Source organism: Rhamphochromis longiceps, linkage group LG3 (genome assembly GCF_057381845.1).
Source record: "Rhamphochromis longiceps isolate RC_006_pf linkage group LG3, R_longiceps_female_GT1.1, whole genome shotgun sequence".
In the NCBI taxonomy this organism is placed as follows: domain Eukaryota; kingdom Metazoa; phylum Chordata; class Actinopteri; order Cichliformes; family Cichlidae; genus Rhamphochromis; species Rhamphochromis longiceps.
The window spans coordinates 65,478,803-65,506,065 of record NC_140559.1 but is presented as its reverse complement, the minus strand read 5'-3'; the positions used below and the strand labels follow the sequence as shown (position 1 = coordinate 65,506,065).

General features: G+C 40.0%; 3 protein-coding genes across 7 annotated transcripts in view; 2 read left to right on the top strand and 1 right to left on the bottom strand.

Annotated features, from left to right (window-relative positions):
• Window positions 1-3,747, top strand: part of adam19a (ADAM metallopeptidase domain 19a) — a 107,095-nt gene extending 103,348 nt beyond the window's left edge. For 2 of the 4 annotated variants that reach the window (XM_085400723.1, XM_085400725.1), the window contains one exon: window positions 907-3,747. In XM_085400723.1, the coding sequence (XP_085256849.1) occupies window positions 907-952 (46 nt within the window). In that variant the 3' untranslated portion in view covers window positions 953-3,747. The remainder of the gene's footprint in view (window positions 1-906) is intronic. The other 2 variants (XM_085400724.1, XM_085400727.1) reach the window with 1 other exon arrangement.
• A 4,041-nt stretch (window positions 3,748-7,788) lies between these two features.
• Window positions 7,789-27,263, bottom strand: part of arsj (arylsulfatase family, member J) — a 35,361-nt gene continuing 15,886 nt past the window's right edge. The window contains exons 1-2 of one of the 2 annotated variants that reach the window (XM_085400720.1): window positions 25,755-26,517; window positions 7,790-9,801 (exon numbers count right to left, since the gene is read on the bottom strand). In XM_085400720.1, coding sequence (XP_085256846.1) covers window positions 8,412-9,801; window positions 25,755-26,065 — 1,701 coding nt within the window. In that variant the 5' untranslated portion in view covers window positions 26,066-26,517 and the 3' untranslated portion in view covers window positions 7,790-8,411. Of the gene's footprint in view, window positions 9,802-25,754; window positions 26,518-27,263 lie in introns of those variants that run through there. The other variant, XM_085400721.1, reaches the window with a different exon arrangement.
• On the top strand, window positions 18,116-20,677 carry LOC146675753 (zinc finger MYM-type protein 1-like). Its single transcript, XM_085400722.1, has 3 exons — window positions 18,116-19,248; window positions 19,673-19,787; window positions 19,995-20,677. The coding sequence occupies exons 1-3, from the start codon at window positions 18,263-18,265 to the stop codon at window positions 20,520-20,522; spliced, it is 1,629 nt and encodes a 542-aa protein (XP_085256848.1). The 5' UTR covers window positions 18,116-18,262; the 3' UTR covers window positions 20,523-20,677.

Here is a 27,263-nt window from a genome sequence, read left to right as displayed (position 1 = left end):
AAATGGCCGCTTAACAGCATACACTTAGTTTTACACTTGCGTACACTTGTTAAGTGCAGGAGGATTGCCAGGATTTATACATCGGGGAAACCAAACAACCTCTGGGTAAAACACAGAAGAGCCACCTCGTCAGGCCAGGACTCTGCAGTCTATTTACACCTACAGGCCAGTGGACACTCTTTCAATGATGAGTATGTAACATCCTGGACAGGGAGGAACGCTGGTTTGAGGGCGGAGTCAAGGAGGGCATTTACGTGAAAAGGGAAAGACCATCTCTGAATCCAGGAGGGGGCCTAAGGGTACATCTGTCACCATCTTACATGCTGTGATGGCAGCCATTCCCCAACTCTCTGTAAATGGTACTCATGGCCATTGATCAGTGGGTTTTGGTCAGTGGTTGTTGATCAATGGTCATGAGAATCTGCATAATTAAGATTAAGGAACTGACCTCACAGCCCATTGTCCCTTCAGTGAGCTGGTTTCAGTCATTATGCAAATGTACTGTTTATAAGGTTTGGGGAAACCTGCAGTCAGCTGAGACTGAAGAAGTCACTTGGATGATGACGAAACGTTTCTCCCACAAAACGCTACGTCCAGATGAACAGAATCAACTTTTGGAGATTTACTTTCCTGGATGATTGAGAATGGATCAAGTAGAAGATAAAGAAATCTTAAATAGAAATGTGACTGCTGACATGTATTTGGGTGTGGGTGGGGTGGTATTACAAATGGGATAAAGTGGCAGGATTGAGCAGCAGTGCAGACTGAGCAGTACACGATTTTAGAGTGGCAGTTAGTACAGTAATGCACGGAGTAAAGGTTTTTATTTTTATTTAAATACTAATAAAAATTAATTTAAAGATCATCAGTTATACCACAATCTTTGTTTTTCTCTGCTCTTTTCAGACCGGTTCCAGGCACCAAATTAAACACAGCTTCACATCCAGCATGAAAATGATCTTCTTCTGGCCTCTCCTCTCTGTTTTGAGGTGGCAGTAGCTGACAGCCTATTTGCACTAAAGAGACTTTGGCTGTTGAACCACAGAGATCTCACAGAAGTTAGAGGAGAACAAAACACAAAACTGAAAATGGAGAGACAGAGGAGCAAACTAACTTAACCACAATGATTAAGTGGTCAAGTGGTTGTGCAAATAGGCCTTGCAGACTAACACAAGTGTAATTGTTGGGGGATGGTCAAATTTACCCAGTTAATTTTTAGGGTTTTGTTTTGTTTTTGCTAATGTCCGTCTATAAAAATGCATTTTGTACTGACTTATGTTTTGTTTACAGTTTGTTTCGTGTCACGTGGTATGATTTATTATATCCACCAAAGAGATCTCGTCATTCCTGAGTAGGGATGGGTATCACATAAACGGTAATAACCAGACCGAAAAGCAGCGCACATTTCGGTGCTTTATTTCGGTGCTTTCTTTTCCTGAGATGTCATACACTTTAGATTCTAGCCAATCATTTTACGTTTCCGAGGATAGTAGGCGAGCCCAGGTACGTATGTTCTTTTAGAGCAGAGCTACAGATTAAAAACGCCCAAGGCGAAGCGGTCAAAGTCTGGCTGTACTTCACAGCAAAAGATGCAAACTCAGCAGCCTGCAACAAGTGCTTTAAGGTGATACTGTGCAAAGGAGGTAACACCTCGAATCTGATGAAACACCTGGCAACGCATAGCGTTTTTTTAAAAGCAGAGAAATGCACCGTATTTGATAGCTTGCTGCAAGACCTCACACCGTGCACATCTACTGCGGGTGTGGTGCCTGTTATCGGTCCCGGAGTTAGCAACATCCCCCAAGAACCCGAAGAGTAGAGTCCTGGCCCCTAGCCCTGCCAGTGTAGCAGAAATGATGAGGATGATGATGCAGCAGCAGCCGTTCTTCTCTGCGTGAGTAGCTTATTGTTGTTCGTGTGTAATTTACGTTGAGTAGGCTAACCACGTTATTACATTAATGCATGTAAGGTGAACTAGCAAACACCGTCGTAGTTACATGAGGCTGTCTTCTTGTTTGATGGCAGATACTCCCTTCACCCTGCCAAAAAGGCTAAAATGACCAAAGAAAAAGTGGAAAACAGTTAAACATGAAAGGTTTTTGGACAAAGTTGGTGTTTTTTCCCCCCCATTGATTAAGCACTGCTTCCAGCCAAGAGTGATACCATAAATCCCCTATAGCTGCAGAAAAGGCTAACATTGTTATCTTTTTACAAAAAAACAGCTGAACATGAGAAGTTTGTGTTCTTCATTCTTTAAGCACCGGTTTGAGCAACGTTTAAGCACCGGCACCGTTTCAAAACTATCAGTTTGGTACTGGTATTGGATAAAACCTAAACGATACCCATCCCTATTCCTGAGGTGTCCTGAAAGCTTGAAAATAAGTTGAAAAATAGTTTACTATGAGTCACCTCATCTATACTTCTAGGTTTTCTAATTTATTCTATCATAAGAGCAATGTTTGAGGTCTAAATTCAGAAATACTGGCACATGAGTTGATAGAAAAGCTAATGACACAGCAGCTTTTTATCAACACTGTTTACATGCTGGAGGGGTAGATGAGGCCTGCAGGACACACATGGGTGGTTTTTCTTGATTTAAATTTGTTTTCCTATCATAAAATTACATAAAATATTTTTTACAAAACTATCAAGGTTTATTTTTCTCCTTTTTTTTTTTTTTTAACTTTCATGAATCTAAAATAAAGATTTTGTGGAAATATTACAAAGGATTTTTCTCTCTTTTGTCTGCTTGTAAGATCTGTTTCACGAATTCCCATGGCCCTCAAACTTATGCAGAGACAAAATCTACTTCTGTTTCAGCCTAATCCAAATATAGTGTAGATGGCTTTTATACTACCCCTATCTGTATATAATCTGCTCCTATTGCACTTACTTCTCTTGCACTTCTGATTAGATGCAAATTGTATTTCGTTACCCTGTATTTATACATGTGTAATGACAATAAAGTTGAATCCTAATCCTAAAGATCAGAGCTTAGTAAACAGGAAAGTTGGTTGTTTTCCTATTGTGGTAGACTGTTAACACTGAGGTCTTTTGTCACATCCTGAGATGTGTAACCATGCCAAAGTTCAACAAAAGAAAATACAATGTAGTGTTTCTCATGTTTACACATTTCCCATTGGATCAGGTAATTATTATAAACTGCTGATGGCAGTCAGGTGTCATTTAGGCTTAGCAGCAGAAGAGGACATAGCAAGATGACATATTTATAACCACTGCTGTCAAAGCTTTATTTCAGGAAAAGTTAATAGAATCCCATTGAAAAAGTGTATGAATACAGAGTTTTATATCTTAGGGTAAGGTCTTTGGCTAGTCCATTGAGCTCCAGTCTTTTGAGAAGTATTAGTAGTAGGGTCTACTTAAAAAGAAAATGGATAGAAAAATATCAAGGACAGGATTATGAAGATGTCAGCGTTTGAGTTGAAGAGCATCATAGGCATAGCAACACAGAATGTTAGAATAGTGATGAAGAAAAGATGTGGGTTTGAATCTCAGGTTACTATGAATAAAAATTAAAATCAATCAAAAATTTCAAAGTTAAATCAAAAGTAATTTATATTATTTCAGACTTTCTTTCAAATCAAGTTCAGAGTACCAGTGACATTAGCTTTGAGGAAAAAACAGTTGAAGTTGAATGTATCTATTGCAGTGAGTCTGCCAATTTGGTAGAGTGGATTGCAGCCAGGTGATGTTGTGGTGAGGATCATCCCCGTAAGTATTTTGTAACCTGGGTTGTCGGTGTTGTCTGCCGTGACGCATCAAGGTCCATCCACCTATTGTATGTGTCAAGTTAATTTTTTTTTTAACAAATAATCGTTTTTGAATTTCAAATAAAAATAGTTTTTTAAACTTTCTGAATTCTATAGTATTTATCTTTATTAAATTGAACAAAAACAACTGATGTCACCGAGTCAATGCGTTTCTCGCCATTATAATGGTGAGAAACGCATGTATACATGCACTTGCAATGGGTTATAAGCAAACTTTCTCGACTAAAGAAAAACACTTCTTCATTTTGTGAATAATTAGAAGCGTTAATTGAGACTAACATAAATCTGCTTCCTCAGTCAAGGTATAAATGAGTACAAGGAAGGAAATTTTTGTTTACACAATGCTTGTACCCACTTACTCCTAATCAAAGGTGCTATATCCAAGCTTATATATGCACAAGGGGTCTAGTAGAGTGCATGTTTGGTGTTTGAAAGAGTCATTTTCAGTGCCTTTGGAATATACTTTGATTCATGCCGAGAAGATGCCTTCAATTCCAACAAACCACAGACAAGGACTTGAACATGTCATGGTCAAATTACTGCATTCTACTCTGTATTTTTTTTATTCATTGCTGGTATATTGAGACTGATGCATCTCACATTTTCATTTCTAATTCTACTTGGAGTATCTTCTTTTTCATTTCATGCTCCTCCTTTAGATACTTCAACTTGTGTTAATGAAATTCAATAGCCAGCTTTTCATTCATCGTAAGTCTTCTGTTCGAGCAGTGCTGGCACACATCATAGCTTCTGAGGAAGCTATGCCTTGCAACTCTGCAGTTCTGTCCATTTCACTTCCACCTACACACAAGAACAGTTCATATGATCAAATGAACACATTAAACGAGACACCTGTTGATGAAAAACAATAATCTGAAATGAGAGAATAGCTAAATCAATGCACTAATATACTCAAATCAGGTGTGCTTGATCCCTCATCTGAACTGGCTCTCTGTCCTGGTCGTTGTGTCCCTGGGCAAGACACTTTACCCTACTTGCCTACTGGTGTTGGCCAGAGGGGCCGATGGCGCGATATGGCAGCCTCGCTTCTGTCAGTCTGCCCCAGGGCAGCTGTGGCTACAACCGTAGCTTGCCTCCACCAGTGTGTGAATGTGAGAGTGAATGAATAGTGGCATTGTAAAGCGCTTTGGGTGCCTTGAAAAGCGCTATATAAATCCAATCCATTATTATTATTATTATTAACTGTCTAGATGGCCATTATAGGATATGTTCGCCAAAGGTTGTTGGTTCTCTATTATTCCTGTCAGCAATTCACTCAACTGCTCAGTGTCCTTATTTGCAGGTCCTTCAGCAGTCTTAAACCTCTCTCTTCAGGTTTCTGCAACAGTCTTTTTTAGATTTTTTTTTATATTCGTCCACAAAACTTGTATAACATAAAATATGAAATGAAAACCCTTTAACATCACATAACAGTAACAGAAGTAGGGCCGCTAACACGGTCACATAAAGTTAACAATCCTTACCTAAAGTTGGTGAATTACCCTGTAAAAATTTGTTCATTGCACTGAACTCATTACAGATGGATTGCCATGAAAAAGAAACTGATTCATCTCTGATAATATTTAATATTATGATCAGTCTGTCATAATGTTGAAATCAGCTGGAGATGCACTGATTACAACTCCTTTTCCAAAAAAGCTGGGGCACAGTAAAATGGAGATAAAAACCAAATGCAATTCACAGTGAACAACACATCATGAAGCTTTAATTAGAAGCAAAACCCAGACTGTAGAATGTAATCCAGTCTGATTTCAGAATCCCTTTTCTATTTGGAGTAACCATGTTCAGACCTCATGTGATCCTATAGCTAAAATTTGTTCAGATTAATTCTGGCGAACTCAGACTTAAACTCTAAAGAAAGTCTTTGTGGCAACAAGAACAGGAATATTTTCAAACAGGTATGCACAGGTGAGCTCAGCTGTAATTAATGGCAAGTATTCTGCATGGGTGTGGGTGTGCGTGGCTCATATTTAATTTACATTTCATTTCACTACATTTCACTGTGTGTCGCTACATTTCACTGTGTGTTATACTTGTATAACTATGCATGTGACAAATAAAGAACCTTGAAACCTTGAACCTGAACATAAGACCACACTCCAAATAAAATAAAGATGGCAACCCATTTCCATGTAGATTCCTTTAATGTTATAGTTTTTTCTGAAACGTTTGAAAACAAGGCCCTGATGAACAAAGCAGAGCCAACTAAATAATAAAACAGCTTTATATGGCATAGTTTGGTGGTGGACTATCAAAATAAATGAATCATAAATAATAAATAGCTGGACTGAAGAATGTCTTCCACAAGGAGGCTGAACAAAATAACAGCTGTAAAATGATCACCTGGCAAAAAAAGCAGTTAGAATAAAACCTGTGTACACAAATTACTTCATTTAGCCTCCAGATGATATTACTGGTTTATCCTCATGTAAGACAAGCACAGTAACTCTTTGCTTTATTTTTAGCAACCTCTAAAACCACATTCTTTAGCTACTCTTTTTTTTCCAGAGTTATTTGGGTGTCTAAGTGAAAACATGGGGCAGTGGTAACAAGATTGTTCATAAATTTTGTGTTAATCCTGATTCTTTTGGTTAACAGCTGCTTGATATCTGTCTTCTTTTTCATTACATTCATTCATTTCATGTCTTTGGGAATGTAAGCCTGGCTGCATCATAGTATTTCACATGTAGCTCTTGGCAGCCGTGTGGTCAGCTAGCTCCAGTTGGCTACACATAATTCAGCTAATTTGAACCTCAATCAAGCATACGAGAACCTAAACCATGTGTTTCACACAGTGCCATGACTGAAAGGAAACCATCACAATAAGGCAAAATTGCCTGCCACACTCCAGCCAGATCAAAGCCTTGTGGTTTTGCCATCCATAAGGTTTATTTTCTCCTATCATTCCCAATGAGCACTGATGGGCATTTTTAAAGTGAGATAGCAGCTTGATGTGTTGCCTTATAGCTTAGTTACAGCTCTTTTTCCCATAAGCGGGATGCTAATGCCCATAAGTGAAAGCAAATGTGAATTCCAAGAGAATCCAGGGTTTAAGTGTTCCCATGGCCCACAGGAGGGGAAATTTTGCAGAGAAAATAAGAATCTGATTTTCTATACTCTCAGCTGTAGCTCGAGATACTCGAGATGCCATCACCTGCGTTTTATGGTGAGAAATAAATTTGAGCTTAGCCAGGTAAATTCTGTTCCCATGGGTACAATCTGCCTGTAGACATAAATGACTGTGAATGAGCCAGTATCATAAACTGAAACTGACCTCACCTTCTTCACATTTATGGGGATTAAGAATCAAAAGAACCATGCTCATATCAGCATAAGCTGTGTACACAAATGCTGCTGTAAAAATTGAGTTAGTCTGAGGTCACAAGTTGGCGCTTGCAGAGAGAGGGGGATGTGCAAAGCAACCTGGCAGCCTTTCTTGGGGGAAGCCCTATTTTGATCCCTCAGATTGTACCAGATCCATGCATCTGGTTAACAGAGGATCTTCTAGGAAGTGGTGTACTTCGAGGCCATTTTTTGTTATTAAAATAGTTAAGTGGCTCATAAAAGTTTGATCAATCATATACTGGCAAAGCTTGCAATCAGCTCAAGTCAGTCGTAAGACTTCCAACTGTTTCCATGGGTGCCAAGCAACAGATGTATAAGAAAATATTGCTGTAAAGGTTGTATGTATGTGTGTTCACTTCATATAAATAGCTGCATTCTTCGTTTTTCTTCGATCCCAACTTCTTGTACAGTACACTCTAAGTGATGAGGGAGAGATTTTTTAAGGACTCCACAAAAGCAATTCACTTTTTACTCACCTGTAAAAGCCAAAATTACTGTATTTTCTATAAATAACTATACCCAGAAGCTGCCTTTCAGTTTCTAAACATGAAAAACATACACAAGGTTTTCAAATTACAAACGTAGTTGTTAGCAGAATAAACAAAATCAGGATATAGTAAAATGCAAGTAAAACAGAACTTGAAATGTTGTGTCTAGGGCTTTTATTTTGTTTATTTGTCTCACATTCAGTTTGGTTTGTGCTCAACCAGATATCATCTAAGAATAAGGGAACAAATGCTATTATCTTAAAGTTCACACTGGCTATGCTTATAAAAAACAACACACATCTACTTGCACATCTGTTTCCACAGTACCTTAGTGCTACAATCAACAACACAATAGAACTATGTTTTATTTTATCTGTCTGTCACCAAACATATATGGCAACTGTCTAGTGAAATTTGTTTTCTACTCTAAGTGAAACGTCAATCTATAAGAAAAATCTGACAACAGGTCAAGCATGCAACAGAATCTAGAAAAATAAACATTCTTTAAATGCCCTTGTCACTTACATGAGGTCTTAGTTTTGTCTGGGCATAGCAGTAGTGTTTGAACAACTGATCTTTTAATTGTTCTCTCGAGGAACTCTGAAAATGTCCATCTGCATTTTGTTCATACAGTATTTTCTGGAGTCAAGTTAAAACTACCTGGAATTAGAATGTCTGACAGCACAATCCTGTAAGAGTAAGCATTAATCCCTGAGTAAATATAACTTAAGGCATTCACAAACGTGGTATGTAATGTGCTACTCTTCTACTCTCTTCTCAACTTTGTGTTCTTTGATTTTTTTTCCCATCTTTTTTTACCGAGATGGTTGGTGAACAAGTTATTATACATCTCATCCTCTTCCTGCTGCTCCCTCATGTCTTTGTGCCAGGGTCCCCACACCCCACCGTTGTACTGAGGATTAGAACGCAGGTCTTTAGTTGGGTAGCACACCGGCACAGCAGTCTTGTTGTACTGAGCTAGCCGCATTAGCATCTTCTTTACTATATGCGGGTAGCGCTGAGACAAGTCCACTCTCTCATAGGGGTCCGCTGTAATGTTGAACAGCCAGATGGACTTACCTCGGTCCCAGCGGACGCGTTCATTATGCAAGCGAGTGGTTAGCCGCTGATTCAAAAAAGTTTGTGGGGGCACCCAGTCACTGTAACCAGGCACACCTGTTAGTAGCTTCCAGTGGCCAACTCGGAGTGCAGCCTGAATAGCTGTGTTCCATAGGCCGTACCCAGCCTTCCACGATCCATTTTTGGCTTTGATGTAAATTGGGTCAATATTATGGAGAATGTCATGACGAGGTGATGGGCGGCCTTCACTAATAGTTTCCCAGACGTCATACCCATCCAGATTCAGATCTTCATCTAAAGTTCCCTCACCTAGGGTTACCAGTGTAGGGAACCAGTCAGTAATATGGATCAAAGATCGACATTTTGTTCCTTTGTTCATTAACAAGGGACTGTGAACAAAGCCCACTGCCTTGATCCCCCCTTCCCAGTATGTGGCCTTACTACCCCTCAAGGGCCAGTTACTTCCTCCTGCTAAAGGCTGGCCCCCATTGTCAGAAGAGTACACTATAACTGTGTTGTCATAATAACCATAGTGTTTTAGTGCTAATGTGAGGTTATGAATGGCTTCATCCAGGCAGGAAACCATGGCAGCATATTTACGACGGTACGGGTTTGGGATGCCCTTGTATCGCTCGAGGTAGCGAGCAGGAACTTGCAGTGGGGAATGAACCGCCTGGTAAGCCAAGTACAGAAACAAAGGTTGCTTACGAGGGTTGTGATTTGCTAAAATACTGACAGCCTTTTGTGTAAACATCACAGTAGAGTACAAGCCGCGGTCCTGTTCCCAAGCTGCTTCTTCCCCTTCATACAGATCATAGCCACACATGCTAGGGCCTTGGCATTTGTAATGACTGTAGTAGTCCCCACTTCCTAGCAGGGAGCCAAAGAACGTGTCAAAGCCACGCTGGGTAGGAAGGCATCCACGTTTGTAGAAGCCCAGGTGCCACTTCCCTACCATGTGGGTGGAGTAGCCTGCGTTCTTTAGCTTCTGGGGCAGAGTGATATTTTCCAGGGGTAGGCAGTTGGGCTGAGCAGCTCGGATGACAGAATGCTGAAGGCCTGTGTGGATCTGATATCTAAAGGAAAAAAGAAAAAAGAGATAAATTGTCATATATTAACCACAGTAGCCCTACACACCCCAATAGGGTGACTTTTCACAGAGAGGATCTCTGTACTGAAAATTTTACACCAATATGTTATTATCCAAAGCAGAAGAGGGCTTATAGGCCTGCAAGGGCAGGGTAATGTTGAGAAGTCCAGTGAAAAGAAGTTGATGGGTAATGGGAGGCAAAAATAACAGACCAAAGACCAGACAGTAAACTATGATTTGTAGCAAAGGGTGACCTGCAGCCAACTTGGCAGCAGGTCACCCTGTACTTCATCTGATAAATGAAGAACAGATACTATACTAAATGCAAATATAAACTCCTAATTTTGGTGTGCAAGGGAATTCATTTTTTTTAGATGGGTGATTTATTTGACTTTTAATGCTACTTTGCAAAAACTTGGACCTGCAGGAGTTTTATAGAATCGTTTATGAGTTCTAACTCAAAACACAGATTTTCCACGTGCAGAACTTCCAAGAATGTCCCAGTCATATGCCTCCACACAATCAGTTACTCAACAATTGAAAACATCACAACAGAGGAGGCTTGACATAAGTTTCCAAAGTGACATAAACACTTTCTTTATATACTTAAAAAATAAGTGAAAACACAAAGTGTTATTGTAATATGTCCTATAAATTATTATATCTGAATTCCCTTAGTATGCTACACTCCACCTTAAATGAAAGCAGTTTGCTTCATAATTGCTTCATTCCAGTATACTTCAATAATGTACACTCAGCAGACAATGGCTTAAATAGTAATCACTTATTATTGCTATGTAGTTTCAGTAAGTTTGTACTTCTCTTCTCAGGTACATAAATAGCAGAGCTGTTGAATAGGTTCCCAGCTTCAAGTTCTTCAGAACCCCCAGATCTCTAAGAATCTGTCCTGGTCAACTAACACCTCCAGCCTGGTCAAGAAGACCCATCGGTGCCTCTTCTTCTTGAGGACATTGAAGAAGAACAACTGACATACTGGGTAATGTCTACCGCTGTGCGATAGAGAGCATTGAGAGCATGTCACAGTCTGGTATGGTAATTGCTCTGTCGCTGACCACAAAGCACTCCGGCAGGTGGTGAAAACTGCCTAACACATCACAGTGACTCCACTTTCCTGCCATTGAGGATGTCTACAAGAAGAGATGTCTATGCCGAGCACGCATCATTCTCAGGGATTCCTCTCATCCTGCCAATGAAGTCTTCCAGCTCCTCCCCTCTAGAAGGCGCTACAGGACCTCACAGACTAAAACCAGCAGGATTAGGAACAGCTTCTTCCCAACTGCTGTCACCCTACTGAACTCAGTCCCCCACTGAACCTTTCCATTCACACTCAACTTAACCCGTCTACACTGCTCCTCCCCCCTATCCCTCCCAATGACCACAATCATGACTGTCATTTATTCTAATCATTCACCGTATGCTCACACTGGTTACTGCTATAGTTTTAGGACACTGGCATAGCATAGTCTCTGTCATAGTGCGTACACTGTTCACTATTATAGTCTGTTCAGATCGCTAGGCTTTCACTACTGTAGATGTCTTGATGCATGCTCAATCATCCAGGTAAGTAAATCTCCAAAAGCGATTCTGTTCATTTGGCCGTAGCGTCACAATTAACCTTAACAAGCAACATGCAACTAACCATAACATGTCTTTAATATGATTGTGACGGAACTCACAATCATATTAATTGTGACGGAACTGGAAGTGGATTTGAAGAGGTGACAGTACAAACCACTGCACTACTCTACCAGTCCAAGTGAATATTTGTAGCAAATTGATTGGGATGAAGGGATTTCTGGGATATGGTTGGACGAAAAAATGGTACTTCCCTGCAAGCATAAAATACCAGACCTTTTCGTATAAAAATGTACTTCTGGCTGGCTATAGCACAACTGGAACACAAACTATTACATGACCTACATGCAAAACTGGTGTGGTTCTAAAGAGAAATGTTAAATCAGATGTACAATGAAAAACTGACTTTGTATCTAACACCATTTAACTTGCGACACAGCATTCTGTGTATTATGTAGAACTGCTTTTCAAATTTGTCTGATCTTTTCATTTTATCATTAAACAAAAAGTTGTGCATATTGCATTGCATATGGGTGTAACCTTTCAGCCATTTGATCATAAGCACAGAGCTTTCTAGGCTGAGCACATGTGTGATGAATTGATGGGATTATAGCTGTTATACAGTTTCATGGAGCCAACAGCTGAAGTAAATACTCTTCAGATGCTAAGGATTTTGCTTAAGTGGAGAATATTTGTATGATTATTTCTCACCATCTCTGCTAACTTGTTCCTGGGAAATCCTAACCTACCTCATCACCAGTGTTTCAGTGCCAGCTGCAGCTGGCAGAATTATGCTTTTGGCCTTACACTGTGCTTTGCTAATTCAAAATGTGTTTTTGGCCCTTTTCCAAAACTACTGGGGACTGCAAATGCAATCTTTATAACATAGAAAATATTTTTGACTCATATCCAAAGCTGGTTCCCATGACTTTTGAAATTTCAAACTTTACAGGATAATAGTAAGGCCCATATCTGAATCTGATGTTTCTAGGCATTGCAAGTCTTTGAGGTGGATTTAAAACGAGACCATACCAGACCTTATTGTATAATATGGCAATGGGTCGACTTTCTTGTCAATTGGTGGTCTAGGCAGGTGAAGCACTGTAACTGTAACCCAGCTACATTCAGTGTTCAGCTGACTGCATAAGGTATGATTTATGCAACCACTGCCTTAAACAGTCCTTGTAATTTTTGTTATCTGTGACTTTTCAGATTTACTGCTTAGATGCCAAAATACAGTTACTTGCATTAATAAACAGAAAAATTTGTGGTTGAGTGTTATACTTTCTGACATCTCAGAGAAGTCCAGTGTACCAGTTTAAATTTGGGTATAAAATGTGAATTCATTTTGCTGCCTAATAAATAAAATATATTGTCACAAATTAATCTGAAGGTCAAAAAAAATAATAACAATAATAATAGCACTGTCATTATGCTCTTAAATAGCATATTGACAGTGCTATTGAAGTTTGATTAAAACCATGTTTCCTACTGCCATTGTATTGAGAAAATATAGGAATATATTGATTGATATGTGGTATTTCCCCAAAGTACAGTGGTATTTCTTTCATATATATATATATATATATATATATATATATATATATATATATATATATATATATATATATATATATATATATATATATATATATACACACATATATATATATATATATATATATATATATATATATATATATTGTTAAAAACTAACTGAGAACTTGGATCTAATACTCTAAATTATCTTCAATCTCTTTTAATTCTATTTAAATAAAGATTACTCTTCTCCTTCTGCCTTTTGAATCAGTCCCGATAGAACAAAAGAGAAAACTACAAAACAACAATGTCAAATGTATTTAGACATATACATGTGCGTTAAGACTTGACCCTAAAGAGCCCCAAAGCAGCTCCTGCAGGTTTGATGGTGTTCACATACCAAAAGGTTACAGCCGTGTAATTGGCATGTCATGCTAAGAGCAGCCTGGGCTCGCTCCACAAATCAGTAAAACCAGCTTGAGGTCTTGATGGAAAATGCTACAGAGGTAAAGACTTTCAAAGTATGTCTGTGTTGTTTCTTTTTGACATACACGAGGGTGAATATGATTTGACTTTATAGGTTTTGGAGCACCTGAAGGACATTTCTAGGTCTTTAGTGTTTATAAGGACTTAAATAATGACTGCAGTAACTACTGCTCTCTTGAGACCAGCAGGGCATAAGCCGAGGATCTAAAGCTTTGGGGGCTGGCTCTTTTATCTAGCCTGGACTCAAGCCTCACATAGCCAGAAAAATATTTCCAACAAAGAGTGGCTCACTTCCAGTTCTTATCATGTACAGACAGCTGTTGTATTTGCCCAGGAAAATGCAAGTTCTGCTTTCAAACACAGCTATAATCATGCTATCTCTCTGGTTTATTTACACAACCACTAAGCCAAAACGCCAGCAAATCATACACGTCATTAAACTTGAATCACAGAGCCCTGACAATCGCTAAGGTCCCACATGGCAAGTGAATTGGTGACTCCTTCAACCACTGAGGTTGAGGAGGTTCCCGGACAGACTAGCTGCCCAAACTGGGAGCTTTTCCTAGTGTTTCTGCACAACTTTCTCATCAAACATGGCTCAAATAAGAAGCCTCAGCCTAATGATCTGCATTTAATCAAAGTCAGCCTCGAGTAGTTCATCTTACTTTGCTCTTCCTTATAGCAGCTTCTTTGTTAATTTCCTTGCTATCTCTGCAGTTCTATTGCTCCCTTGGCTTGGATTTTATGTTGTGTATCTTAGATTACTCTTGGAACTAACATTGCTGAGTCGTTCCATGCACTTGTACCATGCACTATCATAGATAACAGTCACATACTGAAAGTGTTAACTTGTGGCACTGACGATGTTTTAATATTGCCCATACGCTGTATATTTGCTCCAGACCAGTCGATTCCCAGTTATCATTTAACTTCCTTTGTTTGATTAACTTGAGCAAAGCTGTGATGGCTGGCAGTCCCTTGGGCAGTTTTGTTGGATTAAAAACATTCTGTCAACCTTGGCAGAATGTTTTTAATCCAGCGATACAGCCCAAGGGACGGCACACTTTCTGTAGAAATGTGAACATTAAATCAATAAATGCACCCATCTTTCCCTAGAAACAACTCCATTATCCTGCCCTTTTTACAAGTTTGCCTGGGTAGGTTATCTTGTCCAATTAGGACAACATCTCCTATATTCACCAGAGTAGGCGTAGGAGTTTCATACTTGTGACTAGATTTTACATCCATCAAGAAGTTTTTCCACCAGCAGTTCCACCCCCATCTTGGACCCATGTCCTCCTGGCTTTTGCTGGTCACCTGAGATGGCAGAAGAGAAATTAGTCTCCCACCAACCAGGAAATGAGAGGGTATAAGTAACTGGAGCTCTGACGCTTCACTGTATACAAAGAACAGAGGTCTGGGATTTAAAACTGCCTTTCCTCCTATCAGCGAACTCAGGGGATCCTATCCTATCAGGGGCGATCATGGCTTAAGAGTTGGGAGTTCGCCTTGTTCCTTGGGCAAGACACTTCACCCATTGCCTACTGGTGGTGGTCAGAAGGCCCGGTGGCGCCAGTGTCCGGCAGCCTCGCCTCTGTCAGTGCGCCCCAGGGTGGCTGTGGCTTGCCATCACCAGTGTGTGTGAATGTGTGTGGATGACTGGATGTGTAAAACCCTTTGGGGTCCTTAGGGACTAGTAAAGCGCTATACAAATACCATTTACCATTTAACTCCTCAAAGTTTAGTGAAGCCCTCCGTAGGACCCTCTTTAGACTTGTTTTATAGACCCCAAAAGTCTTTCCCACAAGCAGCCCCACAAAGCAGCATGCATGACAATAAATTTCTAGGTGATCCTGTTATCACTGAAAAATCTTGTAATCTCTGATTCTTTAATTGACTTCCAAAAACTTAAATCATAAAACTTGGTCTGCTCAAGCAAACGTTTTGGCATTGTCGCTCGGTAATGGAGATGTGACTTGCTATGCTAGTTTCACCTTCATTCACCTGCAACTCTAACAACATGACACTAACCATCTGCCCCTTAACAACCAGTACATCTCCCTCACTTGCAAAAGAGTATCTCTGACCCCATCACACAATACACTACTGAATAAGAAGCTGAGAGTATCTATTACTGGTAGGCAGTACCACTAGCTCAAACTAAAATCAGGATACTGCAGCCTGTCTCCCACTATCTGTGTTTATGTAATAATGGCTTCAAATCTTTGATTGTTGAGTCTCTCTTGACATCTTGCTCGTATTTCAGGTTTAAGATTTCCTTTGCTGAAATTATGTTCTTGGGTAACTTTCCTCTAAAAAACATCTGCCATGGTGAGCTACTCTGGAATTAGTGCTCCCTTTATTGTTTGACTACAGTGGGAATTGACCATGAGCCTTTTAACCCATAGTTATTCTCAGTACTGTTTTTAACCTTCTGTACTTCTCTAGGTCTAGCTGTGGTTCAGCTCATTCAGTGCTGGTAAGCTATACTGTAGCCTACAAGGTAGATCTTAGCTCAGAGTTCACCTCATCTTGAACACATCAATCCTTTTTAACTTCATCAGTGAAACATGTATTCCACCACAGCTTACTTTGAATAAGGTTCTGAACACTGTCATGTGGTGTTTAGCTCAGCAGGATTGCTTTTGCTATCACAGTGTGACCACAGCTCTGGATTTGTGAAACTTTGTAATTGAGTCACAATGTTGAGGCAGCAGCACTGTCACTGGAATCCAGTGTTGGGGAGTAGCGGAATATATGTACCGGCATTATGGATTTAAAATACAAAATATGAGTAACTGTATTCTGTTACAGTTACCGTTTAAATGGGCGGTAATCAGAATACTTTATATTGTATTGTAATGCTCCTAAAACATCAGAATGATGCATCAAACACCACTCTTAATTTATCTCATAATGTGGCATGTAGTATTTCACAGTCAGGCTGTTTGCCAGTTGTCTCAGTGACACTTGATGCTGAAAGTGGTCCAAGCAATGTACATCCTAAACTGCTTTCAACAGCTATTAGTGATTTTGTTATTTTCTCAACCTTGCAACACACTACTTGCCATTAATAATTCACTCCTATTGATAATAAGAGTTCAGTGCCTTTTATTGTGAAACCAACAAGCTGCTCTGTCCTTTTCAACTCTTTGCTGTGTATTCACCACATTTTCCAGTGACACTCCCACATGAGCGGATGATCCGAAGTTGTGCCTCAGCAATGATAGCCAGAGGTGTGGACTCGAGTCACATGACTTGGACTTGAGTCAGACTCGAGTCATTAATTTTATGACTTTAGACTTGACTTGAAAAAATGTTCTAAGACTTGTGACTTGACTTGGACTTTTACACCAATGACTTGGGACTTGAATTGGACTTGAACCGGTTTACTTGAAAAGACTTGATATTTTACCCCAAATATAAAATTTAACACGCATATTATATAGAGATTGAAAATGTAACGTCATTCACGGGTAGAACCGCAAAGGATTCTGGGAACTCGTGGCAAGCGGTACTAGCGCACGCAGGCTTTCAATTAAAATCAGTTATACAGCGATAAAAAAGAAACACAAAAATGTCAAGAAGCTGTTGTATTATTAACTGCAATAGCCGGTCGCATGACAGCCACGGGAAGCCGACGGGTAAAGAGATCGGTTGTTATCGGATTACGTCGTTGAAGAGAAATTGTTCGAGCCATGTTTCCGAAGTAATAAAGAGGCGACTGGATTGCAGCCATTCAAAGACCAATTATAACGTCCCAGAACACCAGCTCACAGGTTAGTCTGCTCCAAGCATTTCCACACAGGTCAGTCTGCTGTTGTAGTTAATGCGTCATTTTTCTTAACATAATTGGTGATATAGGTTACAAGCAGTGGCGGCTGGCCCATAGGGGGCGCTCGGGCTCCGCCCCCCCAAATGTGGAGGAGTAAAAATATATATTTTTAAAAAATTCATCAATGATAGTTTTACTATGTGTGTGCCCATATACAGCCAGGCGTATTTTAACATTTTCACCAGCTGACTCATTAAAGTTCAACCAACAAACGGTGTTTTTCTTCTTCTGGGGCGCTCGTCAAAGCGCCCTTGATATGCAGCGAAATAGCCTATCATTAAATGGTTGCCAGGGGAAAATAATAAATATTTGACCTATCAGCGTCGCTGAATTAAATGGTTTGGGGGCGCTTAAAATTGCGCCCCTGCAGAAAACGCGCGAAGATTTGCTGTTCTAGAATTTTACCTCAGTCAGTAGCCTAAGTGAGCTATAAGGTCAGAGAGAGACGATGGCAGCGGTATTGTTAACGGTTGAGGCACAGCCTCCCCCAAATTCGGTTAGATCGCTTCTAACCTACCCTTTTGCCAGAAGGACAATGGCAGAAAAACTGCAAGTTAAAGAGTTGGGACCTGACAAGCCCGAAATTCAACTAACCCAGGCAACGAAGGAGAAGTCAAAAGCATACAACAGGACTTTTTGTCGGAGTTGGTTCCAGCGCAAGTCGTGGCTGACAGGCTGTGGAACAGCTAATGCACTTTTTTGTTTCCCGTGCATACTGTTCAAAAGTGACAAGTGTGATTTGACGTGGACACAATCTGGACAAACCGACTTAAAGCACCTCTCCGAACGAATCAAGAAACATGAAAGCTCACGAGTTCATATGGACAACAGTGTAAAGCTAGCTGTGCTAGGGAAAACTAGCATAGCGGCGCAGCTAGATGATGGACATCGGATTGCTTTAAGAAGGCACAACGAAGAGGTAGATAAAAACCGTCATATTTTATCTAAAATCATCGATTGTATTAAGTTTTGTGGTGCTTTTGAGCTAGCAATGCGGGGACATGATGAAAGTGATTCCTCAGACAATCCAGGGATTTTTAGAGGTTTAGTCGACTTGATGGCATCAATTGATCACGACTTGAGGCAACACCTTGAAAATGCTACTGTATTTAAAGGCACCTCGAAAACAGTCCAGAACGAGATCCTGGATTGCATGTTGGCAGTTCTGAGAGAAAGGATCGTGGAAGAAGTAAAGGCAGCGAAGTTTTTAGCCATTCAAGCTGATGAAACCACTGACATTTCTACACACTGTCAGTTAGTCATGGTGCTAAGATACATTGACCAACGAAACCGTATTCAAGAGCGTTTTTTTGAATTCATCAAGCTACCCAATGCTTGTGCAGATGCAATAGCCAGTGCCTTATCGGAGAGGCTGCGCTTCATCCTCCCCCAGGGACAAGAGAGAAAGTTGATCGCCCAGGCCTACGATGGGGCCGCTGTAATGAGGGGTACCACTGGAGGAGTGCAGCGTAAGATACAGGACATTTATGCTAACGCTCACTACGTACATTGTTATGCCCATCAGTTAAACCTGGTAATGCAACAAGCAACCTCCCACATCCCTCAAATCAGTCACTTTTTTTCCGACATAGCAGGATTCGCTTCTTTTTTTACTAAATCGAGCAAGAGGACTGCAGTGCTTGACGAGGTGGTGGCGCACCGACTTCCAAGTGCATCGGCAACCCGTTGGAACTTCAACAGTCGTGCTGTGAATACAGTGTATGAACATAAAGACGATCTGGTGAGGTGTTTTCAGACCATCCGTAACAGTGAAGGATTTGATGCCCCTACAAAGAGAGATGCCGGTGGTTTCGTGAGAATGCTGGAAGACGAAGCTTTCTGTTTTTTCCTGGCCTTGTTTCACAAGATAATGCCACATGTAGACATGCTGTATAACCACCTACAGAAGAGAAACATCGATTCTGTCACCATCGCAGGGATCACCCAGACATTCATCAGCCGCATGCAGGCTATCAGGTAGGCATAAAAGCATAAATATGTAACCTAGAATAAATGTTAATTATCTATGCATAGATTCTATCAAATTCTCTGCATATATTCTGTGTTCTGTGACTTAAATGTTTAATGGAATTCAGATAATTTTGATTTATATCAGCCTTTGAAGTAATTTTATGAAAAATATTTGATTAAGTATATTTGATGAAGTATATTCCCAGTAATGATTTGATGTAGCCTATACCATAGGCTATTTCCTGAAATTATGACCAGGGCCTTTATTTACTTGCACTGGTTTTCCCCCAGCCATTAAACCAGGTCCGGTTATTAATTAAATCCGGTAATTCCCGGTAATTAGAACACAACCTTTGTTTGGTTTGTGTTTGGTTAATATATCCCTATTCAGTTTTCAGAAGCCATTAATGAAACTTATGTATTGGATCAGGGAGGCACTTCCTAATCTGGTTGTGGATGAGGAGTACAGGGGACCTGTTCAAGACCCACCCACAAAGAGACGGAGAACATTGGGGGAAGACAGGCAACACCATTTGGCACTGGAGGTAAGCACTAGCTGCTTGGTCTGATTTAAATCGGATCATCAGATAAAATCTAATGACGATGCTGTCAGATGTCATTTGATATAGTGGTCATGACTGTTTTGTTTTGTTATGGACAGATTTTTTTTTTCAGAATAATGATTAACATGAGACATGTGCCAAAGTCTTACCACTGAATCTAACTCTTACCAATTATATATTATTGGATAGGTGTGCGACACCATTATGAGCCATGCCAAGGAGAGGTTTTCTTTCACCAAGCACCTTGTCAGCGCCACTCTGTTGCAAGGAGACTTGTTCCAACAACACAGCAAAAATTTTCCAGATGCAGCACTACAAACCACAGTGGAAGCCTATCCCTCATTGGACAAAGCCAGACTTAAAACAGAACTGTCCCTGATCTACGACAACGAGGAGTTTCAGAGTTGTAGTGGTGCGCTGGCGCTCTATCAGGTTCTGATGGAAAACAACCTTCAAGACACATTCACCGAAACTGTAAGTCTTCTTAACATCCTCATCACCACACCAATGACAACATCAGAATCGGAGAGGTGTTTCTCTACTTTAAAGAGGATAAAAACTTTCCTGAGAAACAATATGGCTCAGGATCGGCTCAACGCTCTGGCTATGCTGTCCATAGAGAAAAAACTCACACAAGAACTTCCTGATTTCAACACCAGGGTCATCGAGAAATTTGCCACTCAGAAAGACAGACGAGCAAAGTTCTTGTACAAATAAGAACCCTTAACCATATTTACTCTCTTTCTCCATCCCTCTCTCTTTCTCTCTTTAGCCCACCCCCCCAATCAGTTTACAGTTGTTGTTTTCAATAGTTATTTTTCATTCATTCAAAAAAAAAAAAAAAAAATCTGTTCATGTTCATTTTTACAAATCTATACAAATGGCCAGAATATGGTTGTTCATTTTAAATTTAAATTAAAATTGTGTTGTTTGATGTACTCATTAAATGGGTCATTTTAGTCGATATCATAAAAATTGCCCCCCCTGAGATTTTTTTCAGGAGCCGCCACTGGTTACAAGCAAGTCTGGCGCTGAACAGAAATTGTCGCGCTATGCTCCTTTATTTATTGTGTTTATTGTGCATAAATAGTGAATTGTCCTGACACAATATTGCGTTTCGCTTCTGTTATTATGGTACATTGACAAAAACATATACTTTTATTCACAGGATAAAACTGTTGTTTTGTATCACTAATTGCCCAGTGCGATTACAGCATACAGTATTATTGTCACTGCTACATTTCTGTGATGCTACCAGAAATTATTTCCACTGCTAATTAATTACCGTTGAGCTCAAAGGTTATATTAATAAACGGTTAACGAATGTGTATTTATGACGACGATTTGTGAGACTGGTAAACTTATGATACATACGATGGTCTTTACTTTCTACACGGTGCATTTCAAGGTCCTGCACCCATCCGTCGGTAAACTGTACCTGGGCTTGTTGCAGTGACCGGAAGTTACTAAACTTCATGAGTGTGTGCACTCACTCCAAGAAGCGTATAATTATAAATATGCATATAAATATGCTACGATGAGATAGCTGACTTCATCTAACTAGCAAATGTTGTCCAGGCTACGTTGGTGATACAGTTTTTTTTAATGTGTATGATATTTTTGTCATGCGATTTTAAAGCCGGTCCTACAAGCGCATCCAAGAATAACATGCAGCTTATCTCAGAACTGTCGGTGAAAATTATTCTTGGAGCTAGGTTTAATTGAGCTGCATTTTAAAGAGGTGCAATTTCACAATTTGTGTATATTTTCTAAGTTCACTATTTTGTCATGTGTTGAGAAAAACAGATTTAAAAATTACATGGTCTAATATTTACATTTAGCATATAACTGCGACATGCTTTTTTCCGTTTTTTTTTTTAAGACTCGAAAGGACTTGAAATTCAAAATTTCAGACTTGTGACTTTACTTGGACTTTTACACCAGTGACTTGAGACTCGACTCTGACTTGCCTGACATTACTTGAGACTTGACTTGAGACTTGAGGATAAAGACTTGAGACTTACTTGAGACTTGCAAAACAATGACTTGGTCCCACCTCTGATGATAGCATTAGCTCTTTCACTATGCTCTCATGAACTATGCGTTTTTGGCTGCCTCCATCTGGCAAGCAATGACACCAAAGCATTTGTTCTGCTACTATCAGTACTCAAATGTACTTCTTTTTGATCGCAAACTAATTGATGATGTCAGGAGGTGAAACACTCAACTCTGCAGAATTTCACTATGTGTTAAGGCAGACATAACACTATGCCAGTTTTCTTGCTTCCTCTTTGTGAGCAGTCACAGAATGTTCTGGATAATATTCTCTTTCATGTTTGTACTTGCACAATATATCCAGTGTGATAAACTCCATTTGCTGTGTGTAGCTCTATGTATGCCCTTAGGGCGACTTTTTCACTGGGGTACTGAATTTTGTTTATTGGTTCTGAAGAGGTTCTATTGGCGCTCTTGTTAATGTTCCAGTCAGATAGCTTCTCCCATTTACACAGTACATCACTGTTATGAATAACTGTTTTATACTGAGACCAGAATTCATGCCGCTAACTTGTTTTTCTATCAGCAACATAACTGATTGTTTGTCTGATGACCTGAGTGAACTTGAACTTGCATCACTACCCTGTACACTCGTAGATTTGCACGCCTTCTGAATTAATCTACTGGTGCAAGCTTGCCATGCAAGACTATGGTCGTGGTATCCCTGAATACTTGCAATCTCTACCTACAGATCATCCATTGGCATTATAACATCAGTGCCATGATCCATTAAACTTTCCTCCTTGGCTGACAAGACGGACAGCATTTTACAGTGATGTGGATTGTTCCCTGCTTTCTTCGAATCTATTCAATGTACTCGGCCACCTCTGCAGCTAGTGTAAGCTAGTGTTAGCTTCTTGTGTCATGCAGAAGTCAGGTTTCTAAACAGCTCTCGACAACTGTTAGAATTCAAAAGGCAAGAAGCAATCAGCTAAGTAAAGAGAAACAGCTGTCCATCATTACTTTAAGAACTGAAGGTCAGTCAGTGAGGAAAATTGCTAAAACTTTGAATGTGTCCCCAAGTGCAGTCACAAAAACCATCAAAAAGGGAAAGGGAAAGGAAAACCAAGAGTCACCTCTTCTGCTGAAGATAAATTCATCTGAGTCACCAGCCTCAGAAATCGCAAGTTAACTGCACCGCAGGTTAGAGCCAAGATAAATGCCACACAGAGTTCCAGTAGCAAACACATCTTTACATGTTCAGAGGAGACTGTGTGAATCAGACCTTTATGGTCAAACAGCTGCTAAGAAACCACAACTAAGGAAAAGCATCAAGCAGAAGAGATTTGTTTGAGCCAAAAAACACAATGGACATTAGACCAATGGAAATCTGTGCTTTGGTCTAATGAGTTTGGTTCCACCTGCCATATCTTTGTGTGGCGCAGAAAAGGTGAACGAATGGTCACTGCATTCATGGTTTCCACTGTGAAGCATGGAGCAGGAGGTGTGGTGGTGTGGCGGTTCTTTGCTGGACCATCATTCATTTTTCAGCAGGACAATGACCCCAAACACACCTCCAGGCTGTATAAGGCCTATTTGACCGAGAAGGAGAGTGATGGAGAGCTGCGCCAGATGGCCTGGCCTCCACAGTCACCTGACCTAAACCCAATTGAGATGGTTTTGGATGAGATGGACCGCAAAGTGAAGGCAAAAGGGCCAACAAGTGCTCAGCATATCTAGGAACTCCTTCAAGACTGCTGGAAAACCATTTCAGGTGACGACCTCATGAAGCTCATTGAGAGAATGCCAAGAGTGAGCAAAGCAGTAATCAAAGGGGTGGCTCTCTTGAACAATCTAAAATCTAAAAAATGTTTTGAGTAATTTTTAACTTTTCTGTTTACTTTATAATTCTATATGTGTTCATTCATAGTTTTGATGCCTTCAGTGAGAATCTACAATGTAAATAGTCATAAAAATAAGGAAAAACCATTAAATGGTTGCCCAAACTTTTGACTGATAGTGTATAATGTGAGTATGGTGAACAAGAAGATGGTTCAGATGCAGCTGGTAGCCAAGGTAACCAGTCTAAACAACCTGTAAAAACTCAGTCAGGAGCTTAAGAAGGTCTTATGTTTTGGATTCAGTCCTTTAGTGACTTAAATTTGTCATGACAAGTCTCTCCAAGTATGCCAGTGAGACTTGAGACAATTTTGTTTTCTGAGCTTTTGTGAATATCCAGTTTACACAGACATGTAATGTTTTAGTCTCAACACAGGAAGAGATGCTTTTCTTTCACCCATATTCAACCTCATCATGCTTATCTCGCCATCAAACTGTTTAACTCCTCACTGGAGGGGAGAGGGAGGAGAAACAGGGGGACAAGGGAGGGCGGGAACAACTGAGTTGTAGGTACTTTTCTACACTGTGCAATATTTGCAATATTTGTCTTTTGTTTTTTGTTTTGTCTTTTTTCTTATATTTGACTGTGCAATAATCGCTGTGCAATATACTCACTCAAATGAGCAATCCTATTTATCCATATTGTATATTCTGTATCTATATATGTGTATATATGGTGTATTTATGCTTATATCCTTACTCTCATTCCCCTTAATGTATCTGTAACATGCAACTTCTTTCGGTGCTTTGCTACTGGAAACTGAATTTCCCGGAGGAATCCACCCGAGGGATTAATAAAGTTTCATCTAATCTAATCTAATCTCTCTGTGACCACCTGCTCATTATCAGAAGCATGGAACCATAACTGAATCTACACCTAGATGGATCCTAAGGTCGCGGCTCCACTTGGTGATCAGAGCAGTGGGCAGCAGCCAGGGGTGCTACAGTTTTCTCATTATTGTCTTGGACACCCATCAATGTGATGCAAAACATTGTATAAACTCTTTTGTTAGCTCTTTTGGTTTGGGCCCAACAGGGCCTTCAAAGACAGCAATAGTTAGATCTGCAAATCAATGTTTAGGTGGAAAGTCTGAAAAAGTGTTATAGTTGAGTAGTAATGAAATTGTTACAATTCAAAGAAAGCATCAAACTATGTAATTGTTTGCCATATCCTTTTAATCTTCAAAGCTCTTCAAAGTTTGATTAATTTCCTGATGCTTAATTTCCTGCCTTGTGTCTTCTTTGTAAATTTAAAAATGTTTGGAAATAAAAGATTTATGGCATAATTTTTTTTTACTCTTACTGTAATCTTGTACTTGGAAGCGACTTACTTCACTTTAAAGTTAAGAAAAATGTAGAATGGGAAAATGCTGTTCCCAGAAAGGGGTGGTCAGGTGGCCTAATTCCTCCTGAAAGATGATTTGTCTCTAGACTACAGTACTTGAGTAATCTTGCCATAGGCATAGATTGGATAAGAGCATGTATATGACCAGTGCATGAATGTAACTTCAGTAATTGTTTTGGGGTACAACTTTAATGTACTTTAAGGTACTTTAATTTTTTATATAATGTACTCTAGGTGTTTCTCTTATGCTGATATATGCTTCTAATGCACTATAATAATGGACTTTGTACCCCACACAATGTTTAAGCTTTAGTCAGTTATTATTTTTCAGATTTTAAGATACGAATATGACACTGTAATATTATAAAATAAAGCTACACTGCAGATAAGTAGTTATATTGATCCCCAGCTGCAGCAAGAATGTAATAAAAACAATAAAGATTATAACAATAAATATAGTATAATGTGTATATGTATTTATCACCGCTCACTCAAAACAAAGCACTTTTTCAGTGCACTTTTCGCGTGACAGATCTGTATGAGGGCACGGACAGCACATGAGCCTGGAGATCGCTTCCTCTAGTGTATTTATTTCTGACCAAACACGTCCTTGATCTTCCCAGACGCCAATAGTTTCTCCTCTAAACTCCACGACGCATGGTTACTACAACCGGGACAGAGCAGAGAACAGTCTCTATAATGCACTCTACCTTCCCGTCATGAGCTGGCTCCTGGACGGGCTGCAGAGAGGTTGGACGTAGTAATTCTCCAGTTTGACTCCCTCTGCTGCCAACTGGTCCAAGGTCGGGGTTTTGATCTCCGAGCCGTGGTACCCGACATCCCGGAAGCCTTGATCATCCACCAGGATAAAAATGATATGTGGCTGAGAGCTCGATTTCCCAAACTCATTCCCTTGGTTGTGCAGCTCAGCGTTCCAGTTTTCCCACGACATCTGAACGCTCCAGGTCTGCGAAATAATACAACCGAAGAATAAACTTAACGGTACCCACAAGATAAACATGTTTCAGGCAGATTTAGATTCAAGTCGGCGTTAACTGTTGGCCCATAACGCTGTGTATGCGGGCGGCGGCGTTTTGCACATGTTCAGGGGGAACGGCAACACTTGGAAATCGGGTTCAGTCTTTCTCTCCACGCCAACAATCCTCTGAGAGCTCCAGGATTTGAGGAAAGGTCCCAGAAAACAAACACATCTGGCGTAGCTGCTTTTTTCCTTTTACCGCGGGCGAAAACGTTCATACCGTGATAGACACACAAGCCCATGCTGAGGTTTGTCGCAGCACAGCTTTAGTCATTCTTCCGGTTGCGTAGTTTTTGTCAGAAGACGCGCTGGACTTCCAGAGCTAACTCGCAGCGTGTAACAGCTGCTCCACTGCAGATGTTCTCCATCCTGTGACTGAGCCGCGTTTCCAAGCTGTCAGCGCTCTGAGGACTGAATCCACACGCTGAGGAGGCAGGTCCTTCTCTCTTTGCAGCTCCCAGAGCAACGTTTTACCAAGAAACATCCAGGAGCGGCCCTTAACCCCCGTGTGTGTTAGCCACAACTACAAAAATTATGTTTGTAGTACTCATCTTTAAAGATGAACTAAAACTCGAAAAAATTACCCCCCCTCCCAAAGAATAATTAATAATTATATCTTAAGTTAATGCTCAACCCTGTTAAATCACATGCAAGTGAGACTAGCAAGATGAGGGCACGAAGACGACAGAAAAACTGATGAATACCAGTATTTTCAGCTGTATAACTACAGCTAATGAGGATTTGATAACTTGAAGGACTTTTGTAGGTAAAATAAAAAAGTAAGTAATGGTTTTGAAGTGCCGTGTTTCACTTACAGAAACAACAATATACGATCAAAATGTTCTGAGACTGTCTGGTTGCAATATGTTTATGCACATGCAACATCTACTGTTGGGATTCTGGGATAAACATAAAAGGACTGGTTCTTATACAACCCATTTCTACTTACTCTTCTTGAGCACTCAAAGTGCTTGATACAACTCGTCTCATTCACACCTATTCATACAAGCACTTTTTGATGGTTTTCTATTTAAATGCTTCCAGTCTAACATTCTCACATTCAAACTCTGAAGTATTGAAGTTGCCAGCATTCTTGCAAAAAACATTTTAGATGGTGAGTGTGTTACACTGACAGTTACATCTGGCTTCATCAAATTGCTGATAGGTTTCTGAAATTAAT

Coding starts and splice junctions, on each gene's coding strand:
- LOC146675753 (XM_085400722.1), top strand. CDS start 18,263: ATGCGGGGACATGATGAAAGTGATTCCTCAGACAATCCAGGGATTTTT. Junction 19,249..19,672: donor AGCCGCATGCAGGCTATCAG/GTAGGCATAAAA, acceptor GTATTGGATCAG/GGAGGCACTTCCTAATCTGG. Junction 19,788..19,994: donor AACACCATTTGGCACTGGAG/GTAAGCACTAGC, acceptor ATTATTGGATAG/GTGTGCGACACCATTATGAG.